This window comes from Pleurodeles waltl, chromosome 5, assembly GCF_031143425.1.
Source record: "Pleurodeles waltl isolate 20211129_DDA chromosome 5, aPleWal1.hap1.20221129, whole genome shotgun sequence".
NCBI classification, from domain to species: Eukaryota; Metazoa; Chordata; class Amphibia; order Caudata; family Salamandridae; genus Pleurodeles; species Pleurodeles waltl.
In genome coordinates, this window is record NC_090444.1 from 706,403,890 (window position 1) to 706,422,461 (window position 18,572).

At 45.2% G+C, this 18,572-nt stretch overlaps 1 protein-coding gene across 2 annotated transcripts in view; it reads right to left on the reverse strand.

Annotated features, from left to right (window-relative positions):
• Positions 1–15,205, reverse strand: part of LOC138295976 (uncharacterized) — a 567,359-nt gene extending 552,154 nt beyond the window's left edge. The window contains exon 1 of one of the 2 annotated variants that reach the window (XM_069234664.1): positions 14,734–15,205. In XM_069234664.1, coding sequence (XP_069090765.1) covers positions 14,734–14,962 — 229 coding nt within the window. In that variant the 5' untranslated portion in view covers positions 14,963–15,205. The remainder of the gene's footprint in view (positions 1–14,733) is intronic. The other variant, XM_069234665.1, reaches the window with a different exon arrangement.
• Positions 15,206–18,572: the final 3,367 nt, after the last annotated feature.

Below are 18,572 nucleotides of genomic sequence, written 5' to 3' on the forward strand. Positions count from 1 at the left end.
TTATGGGTGCATCGAGCTCGGCAGATTACCAGTGGATGTTGGCTAGATTTTAAGGGCTGATGGCAGATTTTGGTTTACCATTAGATGAAGCGAAGACAGTAGGACCCGACACAGTGCTATCATTTTTTTGGAATAGAGATTGATTTGATAAAATGCACACAAGATTTCTGGAAAAGAAGAAAAGAGCAATGGTGCTGCTGCTACAGGACATGTGGTCAAAGAACAAGGTCAATGTGAGGGAGGTGCAGGTACTATTGGGGCATATATATCTAACTTGTAGGATGGTTTGAGCAGCTGTACCTTCTGCAGGAGTCTTGACTTGTCTCTGTCCAATTTATCCCTGCGCCATCACAGAGTGAGGCTTTCAGAAATATACAGACTGACTTTAATGTGTAGCATCTGGCATGGAGAATTGAAATAGAATTTCCTGGTGGGGACTGGGTGAGAACAGAATGGAATATTAAGATTTTTTCAGATGGGGCTGGTAGAACTGGGTTTGGCCTAATTTGGCAAGCAAAGTGGTGCGCAGACAGTGGCCCACAAAATGGACATAGGAAGGCCATAGCATTGCCTTTTTGGAATTGATTCCTCTGGTGTTGCTTTGGCACTGTGGAGTGAAGATTTCAGGAACAAGAAGTTATTGTTCAACATGGACAACGTGACAAAAGTGAACATGCAAATAGCTAGAGTTTTGAAAGTGCTGCAACTGCTGAGGGACTTTGTGCTTGGTTCTCTCAAATTGAATATTTGTTTCAAAGCGGGCACATCCCAGGAGTTGTCAATGACAATGCAGGTGCGTTATCTCATTCGCAATGGAGGAGGTTCCGTTGTTTTTCCCCTGGTGCAGATGCAGAAACGACAGAGAAACCTGATGACCTGTGACAGACAGGAGGTTTAGGATTTTGGATATGGCAGAAAGATCATTTGCACCTTTGACAAGAAGAGTGTATGCTCTGGCTTGGGCAGTGTTTTTGGCTTCTGGAACTGAAAGACAGACACAAGATGGTGTCAAGTTTTGGAGGAGAACAGAGGATGATGTCCACTGTGGGATAACTTTCACAAGGTACGATACTGGGTAAGTTGGCATGGATAGCCTTTTATGAGAAGCTGTTCTTGGATTTTGAGCCATCAGTGGGCAAGATGGGCTGGAGGTTGCTGGAGGATTGGGCCTGAGAGAGAGGAAATGGGGAAAGGTAAAGAAATCTTAATTATAGATGGGGATAAGTAAGGTGATGAGGATTCTTCCAAGGATTCGTTTGGGAGGGTTAGAGGTGGTGTTATGTTCAAATTTTGATGTTATGGATGTTTCTGGTTGCTTTCATGATGTTAGAGATGTTGGAGGTTTGGAAAGGAGTCGGCTTGAAGAGGAAGGATTCGGTTGTATAAGTTGAAGACGGCTCAAAGGGCGAAGGGCCGTTTGGTAAGCTTGAAGAAATATCTGGTATGTAGGATTTTCCAGAATTACTGGTGAATACGTTATTTGGGGTGCAGTGTACCAGGACTGGAAGACATGTTTTTGCAAGGTATGAGTTGAGGAATGCCAGTTTTCAGTTGCTGATGGAGTTCCGTAAGGCAGTGCAGGAGTTGGCTATACTAAGTAAGGCGTTTTTGACACATTCATTTTGAATAGGGGCAGCGACAGAGGCTGAGCTGAATAGATTATCCAGTGAGAGGATTAAGTGGTTGGGTTACTGATCGTTAGACTGCTATAACAAATACATTAGATATGAAACTTTACTGTATTAAATTCATAAGTTAATTTGTTTTATTGCTGGTTGTCTGAAGCTTCCATACCTCAAAAACACTATTTGGATATGCGGCCACTCATTCATGAAGTGGGTGAAAAGGCAGGCAGCCAATAAAGCTGTATGACAAGCAGCTGGGATTTGATGAAACCAAAATAGTGGTGAAGTAGAGTGGGAAATGGGTTTTTAAAGGGGAGAACTGCTACCACTGTTGGTCCAGATGGGTAGGAACAAAGGTTGTCCTGATAACATTTAGTAAAAAACAACCTAATGAAGCAGAAGGACATTAACCTGATAAAAGCCATGAAGATGGACAGGCAAGAGGTGGCACATTTGTTTCGTGGAGAGAAAGGTGTGGAGAGAATTGTGTGGGACCAAAAAGCCAGTGGCAATTGACAGACAAGGGCAGGTGTCAAGTCAACAGTGAGCTAAACAATTTCTAAAGAGAAGAAGGCCTGGGGCAAATGGTGCACCCAGACATTAGATACAAGGAGAAGCAATTTTTCAGGGACAACAGTGTTAATTTGTCCATTTTTGGCATAGAGTTTAGGGAGACAATAGAGAACGCAGGAAAGAAGATGCAGGGAATATGAAACAGGTATGGACTGTCGAGGAGAGCAGAAAAGCTCCTTTGTGGACAGGGTTTTTCTGGTGGGGGGATTACAGGTTGTTTTTAGGATAAAAAGAGGTTGATTGCATTAGGGTCTGGCCATTCAGCTATGAGGAGGGGAACAGAGGGTACTTGGGAACATTTACAGTTGATTCAGAATGACGTTTACGGCTTGAATGGTTAAATGTTGAATAATAGATTCAATTATGGAGGTGATTAGTGAAGTCATATACACAAGCACTTTTTTGCTATGGAGTACTTGATAGATACAGGAAATCTGCTGGAAATGTTGTTCTATGCAACATGATAATATTTTAATCAGATCTATGAATGTCAGATCCCCTTTCAGAGGGCCACAGGGAACACAGGGGCTACTTGGCCCAACTGTGGTAGTTGATGCCTTTTACTCCTGATGTCCCAGAGCCCACCGTACTACGGATCTTGAGCAACTAGGCCAAGTACCCCTTATGCGTGAGACGCTCAGTGGTAGCCGTGGACGAACAGTCAAAGGCTCCATGGGGGGGGCGGAGCAGGGAATGTAGATACAGGTTAGTGAACATGACTCATAACTCATGACTCAGGGGCTACTTGGCCCAACTGTGGTAGTTGAGGCCTTTTACTCCTGATGTCCCAGGGCCCACCATACTAGGGATCCTGAGCAACTAGGCCAAGTACCCCTTATCCCCTTATGTATGTGACCCTCAGTGGTAGCTGTGGACGAGCAGTCAAAGGCTCCGGGGGGGAGGGTGCAGGGGAATGTAGATACAGGTTAGTGAACATGACTCATAACTAAAAGTGCACTCAGTAATGTCAATAAATCAACATCCAGTAAAATAGTTGTTTTTAAATCAAAAATAAGTATTTTATTTCTAACTCTATGTATTCAAAGATGTATTACGACATTTGTAAGCAGTAACACAATCCCTTGAGGTCAGGGCTCTAATGTTTAATTGACAAATCCCTGTCTCGCCCTCTTCCTTGAAATGTGGTTGGGGTTATTCCCCATACACTGGTGGCCACATCCAGGGAATGCTCACTAGTAGGCCTTACTCAAGAGTCTACTCTGATCCTTATGAAATAGTCAAAAGAGTCTATGGTGCCACAGCACTTTTAGCAGCAATTCCCCTGGAGCCCTACAGACCCGTATCAAGTCTTACCCACTCCAGTAGCAAAGACAAATTCAGCTTTTCAGTGGGTGCGCTGACCACGGGGACTTGCAATGCTCCAGTCCTGCTTGGTTGAGTTGGTCTGCACGCAGGATGCACGTCAGCAACCAACAGGCGTAGGCTCTCTTATCAATGGTGTGTCCAGTCTCAACAGCCATCAGAGGTGCTCCAGGTTTCCATTGGTCCTGTAAGTTCAGCTTTTCCTCACGTAGTGGAAGGGGTTAATCTTTGTGCTCCTGACCGGGTTCCAGCAGCAGAGCGATGTCCTTTCGATGTGCCCATGGGACAGCTCGGAGCCAGGTCTTGGTGCTTAATACTGACCTGAATGTCACAGCTTGAGTTTTCCAAGGCAACAGCCTGAACACTGCAGTACTCAGTACCAGCATCCCCTCCTAGTTGCCACTGTACCTGCTGTCAAGACGCCGACCTTTACTGTACAGTCACCTATACTACACAGCCCCTCCTGGCATACGAGGTTGCCTCTGAGGTCCACACAAGTCTTGACGCTTTGTCCGTACAGGCACACAGTCTTTTGTGCAAGCAGGTCTTTTGTTGCCACTTGTCTTTTGTGCCTGTTTCATTGATCAGTCTTCTGTGTGCATTTCTGAGTTCTTTCACATTGTTCTGTGTCTGTTTCTGTTGCCTTTTTGCCCCTTCTGCTTTTGTCTTGTCTCCCCTGTTCTTCTCTCACTGCAGTGACCACCCTGCCTCCCCCCCTTCTCCGTTTTTCTCGCCTCCCCCCTCTCCTTACCTGCTCTCCTGCGTGCCTTCTCCATCTTCTCCATCCACCCCTGCCCTCTTCCTCTCCTAGGAACTACTTAATGGTGGCTGCTGCTCAACTGTGCAGCAGGAGTGCACTGTGGGCCAAAGGAAAGCCTTTCTGTGCCCGTCCACGCCTGGACCGTGCCCAATGTCACGGACCTTGGTCCGTCCAACTGCCACTGCTACACTTCCACCAACTTCCTAGAACTCAATTATGGATGTACTGCTTACTCTGCTCTGCACCACATCGCACAGCAGGACCTTTCTCAAGTGCTCACTGCCACTTCTCTTGCACCATCTCCCCCACACCACCCTCCACACACACCTCACCCCACATCGTCACCTGCAAGCTTCTCGACACCAGATCTCTCTACAAACAGGCATCCAAGCTCTGGGACCTTCTTGACACACATTCACCGGACATACTCTTTCTCAATGAAACCTGGCTCAGCCTGTCAACCAACCCTGCCATCACTATGGATATCCAGCTTGGCTACAAGATCCTCCACTGCAACAACTGCATCTAATCCACTTCACAACCATCTTAAGCACCCTTGCCTGTTGATCGCTAAGGCCCTGCATAACCTTCAGCAACCTCCTCACTGGCTTTATCACTTCCATCACCATTTAATCCAATGACTTCCTCCTGCTTGGTGACCTCAACAATCACCTCTATGACCCAATAGTCTGCAACATCAACGACCCCCGAGAGAGCCTTGACAACATCAGATTCACACAGCTCAGACAAGGCCCGCCTCACATTGCCAGTGACCCAGTCTTCACAGCCGGCAACAAAATTACCTTCAGCTACCTCATCCTGCCCCCATGGACAGACCACTCCACTGTAGACTTCTAAATCAATGCACACCACTCCAGCAAACCCAAACCAACTGTCAACTTTAGCCTCAACTGGAACAACATAACATGTGCATACTGGACCCACACCCTCATATCCAACCAGCCTATCCTGATAGGCAATTGACAGAATAATCTATCCCCCTTCAGCAGTTGGATATTAGACGGAACCAACACCATGGTCCCAACGAAAAAGATCACACATACAATACCTCACGCACAAGCATGCTGGTACACGAAGACCTCAGATGGAGAACCAGCTAAGACAACACCTCTAGAGACACCTACAAATCTGCACTCAGAATGTACTACACACAGATCGAAGAAGCACGGAAAGCAGCCCTCGTGCTCAGACTCAAAACATGTTCCAATTCCAGCAATCATCAAAGAATTCACCAACTCAACAGCAGCCTCCAACACATCATCCCCACATAGATCTTCTGACTTTTTCCCCCACAGCAAAATACTCAAGATTCACACCAACTTTGCACTCCAACCCACCCTAGAGGACATCATCATGAAACCCCACTACCACTACCAGGAACACCCACCTCCTAACAAACTGGTGCCCCCTCACAACAGATGGCACTGCCAGAATAATTCAGACCATCCACTCAGGGTTCCCCTGACCCCTGCTATCACCACATGTACAACCTGGGAAGCATACTGATCCGTGCCAACCTCACCGCCATTACCAACTAGTCCATCCTCAGCGGAAACTTTCTGGACAGATGTAAACACGCATAGGTCACAACCTTCATGCAGAAACCCTCGGACAACCCAAAGGATCACAGCAACTAAAGGCCGATCTCGCTCCTGCCCTTCCCGGCCAAAGTCCAGGAGAAAGAGATCAACAAGCAGCTCTCTGCCCATCTTGAATAGCACCACCTCGAGGACTCCACCCAGTCAGAGTTCAGCAGCAACCACAGCATGGAATTTGCCCTCCTGGCAGCAACAGACGACATCCGGTCCATCATGGACAGAGGAGAAACCACTGCTCTCATCCTGCTCGACCTCTTGGCGGCATTCAACACGATCTGTCATGGCTCCCTCATTGCCAGACTCCAGGACTCTGGAATCCAAGGGCCTGCTTTCAGCTGGATCGCTTCCTTCCTCTCCAGGTCAGAATCTACATTTTCCTGTCTGAACAAAAGAAGCTCACCTGCGGAGTAAGAAGAGGGCTCCTCCCTCAACCCAACCCTGTTCAACATATACATGGCGCCTCTTGCCTGCATCATAAGAACCCACAGCATCAACACTGTCTCCAACATCGACACTCAGCTCATCCTTTCCCTCACTGACACGAACAACACCACTAGGACCAACTTCACTGTTGTATGTCCAACGTGTATAATGGTATGTGAGAGAATTGCACACACCAAAAGTGTGGAGGCTTGAAAAATGGGCAGAAACATGCTGGCTTCTTTGAAAGATGAGCTAAGGTATTATACTTAAGCTTATCAAATATTCCTGTTTTTATTCATATCAGTGGACACTAAAATTCTAAGTAAATTACTAGTAGTCTATTAGTTATTTTTAGGTATCTGGATCTCAGTTCTATCCAGTAAGTTTTATTTAAGAACTCCGTCTGGTAGGTCTAAACCAGTTGGTTGAGTCTGCCCTGGCGACATTGCTTTACCAGGGTGGGGAGGGGTGGTCTATGATAAAGCATGACACTATTAATTGTGTGAGACCACCTCTCCCATAAAAAAAACTTTCCTGTTATTTGTATCTACAGAGGACAACTCAGGGAACCGGGAACATATCTTATGTGGGGTCGAGCTTGAATTTAGCACCCCGTAGTATTGGAACTATGGGTTCCGTTTTTGTTGTGTTGTGCCTCAAATATAGGCACCCACCAGAACTTCGTTCTCCCTCCACACTTTTGGTGTGTGCTAATTAACGTTTGGGAAGATGTGTGGGGGGATATGTTCCTCTCACCTATCTCTTTGTGATAAGCATGTGAGAGAATTGTCCCAAATTCAACATGAGCAAAACACAAATCCTGATCTTCGACAGTAAGAGCTCCCCCTGGGACTCTTCCCGATGGATACCCGACCTAAGTCCCAAGCCCACCCCCATGGACCATGCCAGAAACCTTGGCATCATACTTGACTCTGTGATTGCTTCCTGCTGCCACTTACTCAGAATGCTTCCCAAGACTGTCAAATGGCTCTACACGCACACAATGTGCACGTCACCCAGGCCCTCATCACCAGCAGACTAAACTATGGCAATGTACTCTATGTCAGCATCTGCAACCAACTCACGCAAAGACTTCAGACCATCGAGAACACCACCACCAAACTCATCCTAGATGTTCCCAGAAGCATTCATATCACTCCCTACCTCACTGAACCATACTGGCTAATCATCCAGAAACATTGTGAATTCAAGCTGCTCATCCATTCCTACAAAGTCCTCCACAACACAGGACCAGTTTTCCTTAATGACAGACTCCAACTATACCAACCCTCCAGACAGCTACGCGTGACAAAAAAACCCTACATCTGCAGAAGCAAGACAGGAGGTCGTCCTTTCTCCTTCATCTCCACCAAAAACGGTAACAAACTTCCTCAACACATGAGGACTGCAACTCCACTTCTCAACTTCTGCAAGAAACTGAAGACCTAGCTGTACAACTAGGAGCATCGCCGAGCTCATGCTCCTGCTCCAGTGCCTTGAAAGCCTCAAAAGTGATAAGCTGCATAGTAAAATCTACATAACATAACATAGTCCCACAACACATACCATGGGAGAGACTAGAGTTCATACCTGGATGTCAGCCACAGTGATATGTGCATCACATGTTAATTCCAGACTACCATCCCTAACTCTTTATGATTCCCTTATCAGCCCCATATTCTTCCTGAGATGTGTCCAGGCCCTTTCCTTATGCCCTATCACTGAATAAAAGAGCACATTTTGAAGTGTAAAGGGTGAATCCCTATCTCTATCGTCCAGTGTGTTCCACCCAGCTCACAGGAATGCAGCAATACACAAGTATGTCTATGAGATTCTTCTACACATCATGTGTTCACCAGGCAGGCCTGGGCTTCCCCAAATGGAACCCAGGGTCCTCCATGTAATGTACAATTGCAGCCACAAAGGCACTCAGTGTATGGGCACAGCACACAATCACAATGCTTTCATGCATTGTGGTTCACAGACACACATACATTCAGCACACACATGTTCTCAGTACACTGTTTAGTACTCTAGCCCTTCTGTGTTGTGCCATGGTGTGCTACTTGCAAACACACAGACTGCCAGTGCACACATTCATCATCCGTGCACTGCAAAACACTTAACCTTTCATGTACTGTACTTTTCGCAAGCATGCAATCACCCAGCACATGCTTGCACATCACATACACTACACACCACTGAATCTCTCAGGTAATATATTCCTCCCAGGTATACATATACTCAGTACATGCACCCACCATATAGGTACTGCACAGCACTCCTGTATCCCTGTATTGTGCCCTCGCTAGGCACACATAAATCCAGCGCAGAATCCCCATTTCTGCACTGCACAGCATTTCACATCCAAATTATTTAGGTCAAGGGTGAGTTAAGCACACAGCTGCAGAATATAAAAATGGTAAGTGAGCCTGTAGGCCCACTCCAGTGACACAGGGTAAAAAATTCCTGCACACTCCTGCTGATCACTACACAGTATGGTGCCATCACAGCGCTCGTGCTGCTTAACTCCTGGTGAAGGCAATAGCATTCTACCACTATCAGGATAGCACTTTGGGGCATATTTATACTATTCTTTGCGCTGAATTAGCATCATTTTTTACGCTAATTCAGTGCAAACTTAACTCCATATTTAAATGTTAATGCTAAACCCGTCTAGTGTCAAAATATTGGAGTTAAAGTCATTTTTTGGATGCGTGAAACCACTTTGCGTCAATGACCCTTGTCCCCTGTGCTGGCCATTGGGGTGGTGGACATGAATCTTGTCTTTTATAAGACAGGAGCCATGCGGCATGAATGGTTAAAGGCATTTCTTTGCCTCTAACCAGCCTAGCGCCATTTTTTGGTGCAAAACCCTCTTCACCCATGCCACCACCCCCACCCAGCTAACATCATTTTCCAAGACGCTAGCCCACCCTTTGTGCCGGCTTGCGAGATTCCATAAATTTGGCACCCGGCATAGCGCTCTGGAATGGCGCAAGCCAGTGTTATACTTTTTTACGCAAAACTGCGTATGCACAGTTTTGCATCAAAAAGTATAAATATGGGCCTTTGTGCAGCCATCCCGATTCAACAATTGACCTATGTCATGGTGCACATGGAGGATTCGTGTTTGCCTATAACAAAAATCAGCATTAGGGATCCAGGCAAAAGTACCTTTGGGCACCCAGGGCAAGGGTACACGCCCTTTACCATGCAGAGAAGTTTTCTGTCCCAACAATGAATGAACTTAATTTCTGCGTAAAGTATGTGCAATGGTCCCACAGAAGTCTAATGTGCCTCAAATACTTTCAAAGAGATGCCTCAAAAGAGAATTTCCATTCCAGTTCCCACTATCAGGTCTACCATGACCAGCCTAGCTACAAGCCTACCTAGAGGCTACCAAGCCTGGATATAGATCAGTGTGTGTACTGATCAGCCTTATGGCAGACCAGCCTGGGCTTTTAACTGCCTGAGCAGAGATCAGCCTTGGCACCAACCAGTCCGAACACTAGCTAGCTAATACCTTTTAGTCCAACACTCATGAGCTCAAATGCATTCTCATCCAGCACAGGGCAGCCGGACCTCAGACAAAGCATAGCCCTCCTTCACAGCTCGTCTCTGGAGCAAAAGAAAAAGACTGCAGTTAGGGTGGGTCCAGTTGCCAACCAATCTTCAGACCATGACTGAACCTTTTCTTCTGGTGCACTGCAAAGATCCTCTCAAGTTTAGCTTGTGAGTGATTCAATTCCTCAGCATGGGAATTGGGAGCATTTCTGTCATCACTACAATTTGACATTCCTTTGACAATTACATTAATTTACATATATATGACAGAAAAAGTAATCTGTGTGTGAGACACATTTTTGCATTATTATTGCACTCTGGAACATCTGCCTTACCCATTAGAGACTGATGCAACCATTCTGTCCGAGGCACATTAAACGTTGTTAACGTATCTAAAATGTCTGAATTCATGAGATCTAACAGTGATAGTGATAGAGCAGCAAGTTGTGTGAGGGTGACTATATATTAGGCTCCCCTCATGCAGGAAGTAAGAGATAACATGTGGGATCAGTAGTTGCTGCACAGATTACTGAAAGTTTCACTTTTTTCTATCCATTTTCACCCAGATGTTTTTGCCAGGGTTTTCCTGGCTAAATGAGATGGTGAAAATCTCAGAAGTGTGATAATTACTGCCTGTAGTGGTTAGCATGTGCAGTAAATACCACTCAGCTCAGAATACGCTATGCCGTATTCAACACACTATTCATAACGAGGGTTACAAAATGAAAAACTGATATTTAAGGACATATATTTTTTTGTACGGAAATGGCAAAGATCCCTTTGTGGGAATTGAGTTTTTAATCCAAAATGAAAATGTTGATTTTAATGGCTAAATGTCTACATTTCCAGAAACCGGCAAGTTATTGTTTTGTACAAATAATACAGAATTCCTGAAATATATTTAAGGCTCATATTTGGAAGATAATTCATTCTGAGTTGGGAGTATTACTGCTGATTTTGGTTCGATTGCGACAAGAGTGCATTTCCTACCTCAGCCTAGAACATGTAAAATATGGTTTTAACTGTCTACTATTTGATCTTGTGAATTGAGGATATTGTTAATATTGTTACAGTAGCATGGCTGTGTGAGCTTGTAATATTTATATAACTCTGCTGTCTATGGACTAAGGTTGAAGGATTTGTTCACCCTGTCCATTCCATGACAGATAACTAATAATCTACTTGGAAGGTGCTAGTTAGAAAAATTTTAAAGGATGCTTTATACATGTTAAAAACGTTCTAGGCCTTTGGCCCTTAAGCCACTCGATTGCACACCTTCTTGTAATACGTATAACTATTTAGCCAACTTTAAGTGGTTATTATGCTGAAAAATCCACTTTAATACCATGTTTTCCTTTTTCAAAAGCTTTTGGCTGATGATGGATTACAACACACTTAGCTAAGGTAAATAATGTATCTCTGCCACACCACAAAGGTACTGGGATATTTAATTATCTCCTTCACAAGTTTCACCATACACCACTGACAGAATGGCCAAAATGATCTGCACAATTGCTTTAAATCAGATTCAATTTTAGCCAGCAGTGCAGGTCCACTCTTAGCTAAAATGTCCCAATGATATCCTTATAAAGTTGATTGTAAATCCAAACACTTTCTGTCACAGCCCAACCAGTTCAGAAATATTTGGCTTTTGCCCAGTTTGACAGTTTTCCTCTGTGAAGAGAGATTTCCCAGCTGAGGCTTTGAGAAAGGCATTCACGAAGGTTTTCATAGCTTCTCTTTGACTTCGGGGCATCCAAGGGTAGTCTGTACCTCAGCTGATGGCATGTCAAAGTTAAGCCTTTCTGGTTACATTTTTTCACCCATTCAACTTCCGAAAAATAGGTCCTGACTTGAGGGATAGAAAGATGAAAAGGAATGGCACAACGTCCGCACCAGGACAGAAACGTAGAAAAATTAACTTAGCAGTATATTTTCCGTGCAAAAATGCATGTCAAGCTGTGACAGGCGTTCTGTACTGGTCAGTCAAATGCTTGTAAAATATGAGCACTGGTATCATTCAGTGAAAGTATAACAGTGCCACTGAGTAAAGCTGGCAGTGTCCATACTCGTGTAATGAATTGCCAATTGCCAAGATTATTTTGAGAAGTCCATGCATCACGTTTTTGTTTTTCTCTTTTTCGCAGTACAACCATGTACAAATACATGAATGCCGCAAAACAAACATGAGGGGCATTAGCAGAGCTTTGTACTAATGCTCCGGTGCTGGAAGAGCAGATGCAGCCTTGAGGATTGGGGTGGATTTGACAGAACTGGACGAAATGATCCCGGGGAGTGCACTGGATACTGGAACTTTCCCTTAACTTTAATCTTTCTTTTAGGGGAAGTATATTGGTGGTAAGGGCACTGAAATCTAAACGAGCTGACAATGGCCCCGATGCCCATGAACGGACTGCAATGAGAAAGTGGCACGAGGATCATGTGGTTTCACTGAAAGAGATGGGATGGTATTTCACATACAACTACACATAACATAACAAGGAGTTATGTTAAACGAAAAACACATTCTACTCATATCTTGATGATTACTTGGTGTTCAGGTGTTGATGATTACTCGGTGTCCATGTGGCCATGTTGCAAGTGAGGAAAAAAGATACAAGCCCTTCTACATGCATATCAGCTCACTCATTTGGCAAATGTCACCTTCTTGTTGCTCATATTCACCCTTCTGACAAACAAAATGCTTCCACAGATTCAAAATGGTTACCATCTTTTTGAACTTCTATCACCTTCCAAAACTGTTTCTCTATTAATGTTGATGAAATCATCCTCTTAAACATCTGACTTCTCTATTAGTGGAGCGCAGGTTGATAGATTTTCTGCTATCCTGCTACACTCAAACATAATGCATCTTTGGGGCTAAGTAGGTTAAGAACAAGGAGTAAGGCCTCAAGACATAGGACATGTTTATGTCTCTTTTTAGATTTTTCTTTTTTTAACAATTTTATTTTTCATTTTGAGTAAGACAATAGGTCTGTCACACAGTACATTTGCGGAGGAAGCAGTATGAAAAATAAAGTATGGGGAACACAACCTCGACACTCTTGTTAAAGACAGTGATTACACATTTAGTATAACCTCACTCAATAAGTATATAGGAAAAAGCAATGGCCCCTTAACTGACCCCAATAAGCCTCAGCAATTAGTGCGGGTGCCCAGCTCTAGATGAGCCATCTTGTGTTTTCGTAGGAGACATAACATATATTTCAGATGCCCTCGGAGTCCAGGACATCATCATATGGGGCCCCTGCCCCTTATAACTGTCATACGTAAGTGGTGAATGGGTACCATGCTGCATCAAATTTGGCTGCTCAATCACATACAATAGATGTTAGTTTTTCCATTGTGTACAGTGATCAGGTCTTTCCCCACCACATGTTCAACAAAGGTGCTTGCAGCTGTTTCCACAACTGGGCCACACTCAATTGCGCTGCTAGTAATAGATGTGAGAATAGGTGCCCCTGAGGAGTAGTTGTGTGGAAGAGTCTATCCACCTCCAGGTATCCAAGAAAGATTGTGAGTGAGGTGTGAGGCAGCCAGACATTCTTAAATGCTTGTATCGTGAGGAAAACTTTGTGCCACAATGACTGGAAAACCAAACATGACCACCAAGTGTGTAGGAACGTTCTGCGCTTGCCGCACCCCTTCCAACTTCCAAATAGCTTTTCAAGTCTAACAGGAGTGAGGTACTAATGCGTTAGTATTGTATAAACCTTCTCTTTGTATCTGAGACAGATGGAAGATTTAGCAGCTCTCTGCCATATGAGGACCCCACGTGCCGTGTGAAATCTTGGTGTCCAACTTCCACTGCCACACATATGCATGTTTTTGAGGGGGAGAAAGGTTCAAGATATATTGCTAGAGCCATGATATGCCTCTGTGCTGGATGTTGTTAAGGTATAGGGCCTCAATAGGAGTGTCTTCCTGTTGCATTGCTAAGCATACAGGTGTCTGCTTGCCCCGTGTAGTGCCTGACTTAGCCTGGAAGTGTCTTGTCTGGTCAGTGTAAATTTATCTACTAGATACCCCCTTGACTTAATACTCCCATCATCATGTCATAGAAATCTCGCAAGGAGGGTGAGCAACCTTGATTCCAACTGAAGGAGCGAGGGATGACTATCCCTAGGAGAAAGGACTGTGTGACAAGAGGGTTAGTGAGAAAGGGTAAGCTGGAAATGTCCATCTTTGTTGCATCACTGGCCAATGCGCCAAAAGTGTAGAGGTCAGTGGTATAGGACGACAAGGGGAGCCACAGCAACCCCAACAGGGGAATGGGGAAAAGGCTTGCGTCACCTGAACCCAAGATTTGCCTTCAGGGTCGGAGTTCCAGTCAAAGGAGTATGTATGTGGTGACATCTGTAAAGCCCAGACCGCCCTCTGCTGTAGATCGAAAGAGTAAGGGTGACCTGCCTCCCCACACAAAGTCAAGTAGTATGGTACGAATCGTCTTTTTAGGTTTTTCCAGTAAAAACTGTCCAATAATAATAGAATAACAGCAAGGGTTCGCTTAACTCACAATAAAGTGCCACGCATGCAACCTGGAAGTGTCACAATAAAGCACACTGTAAAACTAGAAATAACAAGTAAGCAAACTAACAATTTGGCAGCGCCTCAAGTTATTAGCCACTCTTCGGTTTCCCCATTCCCCAACAGTCCTCTCCAGAACTAGTTTTCAGTTTAATGCACTACGAGTATGCCAGGGCAGGCCCACCAGTCCCCCCTGACGCGACCCCAGTCTACACCTAGTAACCTTCCCTGCTCTCTCCTCGCTCGCCAAAGCACAAAACCGATATGCCCGCTACACTCTCAGCCGGTCTCTCACCTTTCTCCAAGTGCCGCAGGAATTCTCGCGCCGCCCTCTTCTCGTGCTGCTGCAACACCGGCCTATAAAGACTCCCGTTCCGGGTGCGGGCGCCCGGCCACAGGCAGCAGCACTCGCAGATTCGCGCCAGCAGCTCTCGCGCCTTGTAGGCCCAGTTGGAGCACAGCTCACTCAACCGGCACAGAAGCTCTCGGAGCGCACGCCGGCACTTCTGGCACAGCTGCCCCATTCCTCCGTACCCGCCTAGATGGAGCAACTCCGAAGGCCGTCTCTCCTGCCTGTGGTCCCGCTGCCACCGCTACGTTTGACCTCAACAGCAAATACAACTGAGGGTTATGAGGACAAACATGCACAGCGCTGGTAAAGCTCTGTAGGACCAGCAGCCCCACTGCCAACAACCCACCTCCAAAGTGGAGTGCTCAGAGCCGGATGCTAGCCACATCCATGTGGAATAGCTGGGACAGGAACAAAGACTGGCCTCTGTAACAACAAACTTGCAGAGAGCTAAAAAAATCGCGATTGCAGACAGGGTCAGGGAAGCCTTTCTGCATAAATAAACAAAGGGAGCCTAAGCTGTGCCAGAGTGACATCACGCAGTCACCACCTTCTTCAGCTGCAGGCACTGGAGTCCTTATCGGCAAGCACAGAGAGAACCGGTTTCCCCAGTTGTCGAAAAAGTATTTAAAATGTAGGTGTGCGGTTGCCAGTCGTCACATCTGCTTAATGGCAATGTATGAAGCGTATATTTCTCTTTCTTTTGTGCATTTTTAATATGTATTTTATCTTTTTTTTTTTACTCGAGGGAATCAAGCCGTTCGTTAATAAAGCAAATAGGGATATTTCCCTGCAAATAACAGGAAAATGTTTCATTTTGTTAATTCTGCTTCGCCTAGTGATTTCTGGTTGTCCCACCTCCCATGTCATGCGCAAGCAGTTTTCAAACTAACTATGAATGAGGAGCTTAGGTATCGGTTCAGCGAAAAAAACACAGTACTGCGCTTTTAGGAATGCTGTAAAGAGTGACTTTTGGGCAAGAAAAATATATTCATTTTATTTTAGTCTGGGGTCATTATGAAGCGTTGCAAACCACTCTGTTGAAGCCTCAGAGCGGGCAAGGAATGGAAACATGGAGGAGGTGTTTATGGATACCACCATACTAATTCTGGCAGTCAGTAAGAAATAATATATAGATAGCTGGTGAATGTCTGTGTATCTGGGTAAAATGATAGGAATAAGATGATGCCTTGGAGGAAGTCTACATAGAGACCTCAGAAAGGTGTACAGTAGTCAGGTTCAGTTATCTAATGTGTTGTCCTAGGTCCATTGATGTTTGACACGTCCCTATCCCTTAATATCTCTGTATTTTCAAATAAGGAAGCGGGTAATTATCTGGCGCACATCTTAATTTGTGCTGTTAGGGTTAATCGAAGTACGCAGAGGGGTGCCAGCATGCTGTTGGTGATTAAGCCAAGGGAACTATGTGGCAGGAGAGGACCAAAATTACGTGGCAGGGTTGAGCGAGGTACGCAGAGAGGTGCCAGTACACTGGTTTTTCAATTCTCTGTGCCCTGTCAGACATTGTAAGAGGCGTTGATCACATTGCTTGGGGCAAGGTATCCTGCATGCTAATCGTTTTCCAAGGTATCTTGTAGTCTAGTTTGGTTTCAAAGTGGTAATATTAGCTGTTAAACAGCAATATGCTATTTATTTAAGAGGCTGCCCCAGTCCAAAAATAAATAAATAAATGAAGCAGCAACCCAAATAAAAATAGCAAGACCAAAGCGAAAGTTAACGGGGTGAACCACAATAAAGGCACACGGCTATGGATGAGCTAATCAGGCAGTGGGTTCATCATTTTCCTTGCATGATGTATAATAATAATCACGGTTGACATACATGCTATGCCTTTTTTGACTTTCGAATCATGTGCAAGCTAAAAGGTTCTAAGGACAAGGCAATTTAAAACTTGTTTCTGCATATCTCGCCAGCAGGAAGGGAGGAGCAGACAACACACCTCTTAGGCACAGTGATTCTGGTAATGTTTTTAATTAAAAACAGCATTAAACAATCGAGGAGTTAAGTACCAAAACCTGGCGTGCACCCAGCTGCAGGTCAAGTTAAAGGGGCTCCCACTTTCTGTACAAAAGAAGTCACTTAAAAAAATAAAAACATTACTACCGGTTTTTGAGGCACAAGAGTGGGTGCATGCTTCTAGGTGCTGGCTTGCATAGTCTTTGCCAAATAAATCCTTGGGTGTTTGGTACAGAGATGAAGGCATGCAGGCATGAGCCAATGGGGGCATCCACATGCTCAGGCAAGAGCAGTATCACTTGGTTTCTAGAGGGCGCCTCTCAGGGCGGGTGCACGCACCCAGATATAGCGGCATGATATAAAAGCATGCCTCACAGGGCTCCTATGGGACCGGCATTTAATAATGAGGGCTTCTCTGGGGTAATCTGATACATACATCCTGACAATAGGTCTGAGCAGCACATTCGACAGGCCGACATCTTCGGGAGGGCCATCATCTTTTAATTAGGACCCATTGAGGCTTCCAGAGTGTGTACATCTTACAGTGAAGGATAACTAATGGAATTAACTGGACAACAGTAATGTGTGGTTTAGTAGTAGCAGGTAACATTTCAAGGAAAGTTACAAGTATGCAGGTATACTTTCAGCCACACCTTCTCAGCAACGAAAGTCCGCATGCACACAAGATACCCCAGAGAAGTTAAGGGGACACAAAGCAAAGGTACTTACCCAAGGGGGCTGTTAGAGGTGTCCATGAACAGATGATTGGGTTTGGCGATGGTGTGCTACATCACACGAAAATAGTAAGTGTTTGGGTGTCTCCCCCTTTTTCCTTTCATTGACGGTATCTTGGAGGGGAGACAACACACAGAAGGGGCGAAGAGGATCCAGTCAGGCCTGCAAAGAACCGCCGCAAGGACCGAATAGAGCACAGTGGGGCCATAGGGGGAGAATCCAGAGGAAGTACACAATACTTCAACCTCCGACAGCCATGGCTTATTGCTAATCCAGCGCTCGTTTTATCGAAGGGCATTTCCTTGATAACTGGTAACTGCTGACAACTCAACGGAGATCCAGTTGTCGATGCCTAGATGATACACAGATTATGGTAAACTAAGCAACACAAAAGAGCTGCATGCAAACTGCAAGGTAGCGGTTAGAACAATAGTTCCCAACCTGTGGTCCGGGGGTCTGAAAAGTCTCCTGAGGGGTTATGCGAATGCTTAGAAAATTATGTATATTAACAGTTTAGGCTCCCAGCTTGCAGTAATTACTTATGGGTGGGCCCCAGATTCTAATGAGGTTTGAGTGGGGGTTCCCTGTTTTCCAATAAGGATAAAGAGAGGGTCCTCAGGAATCTAAAGGCTGGGAACCACTGGGTTGGTACCATAGGGCTTCCCCAATCTATAAGTACCTTAATGTTGTTTCAAAAAGTGGGGAAGGGATAAAAACGCCTGTATGGACGCCAACAACTCCAGCCAGGGGATACTGGAAAATCCTGAGCTTTGCCAGGCCAGGCACCCTCGGCACCTACAATGCTGAAGCCAGGCCTGGCAGTGTCTTAAAGCCAAGTAAAGGTGGAAGGTTTGAATTGGCAGGGAAGTCCCTACAAATAAAAATGGGAGAAGCAATATCCCCCACATTAAAGCCAAGTCAAGGCCGAAGCCTTGAAACGGCTGGGAAGTCCCTACCAAGTAAAACGGGAGTTGCAATATCACCACAGTATAAAACATACTACAAATGACTGGATGTACAGGTTGATCTTAACCACAGTAAGTGGAGCACTGCACTCGCGGCCCAGACCCACC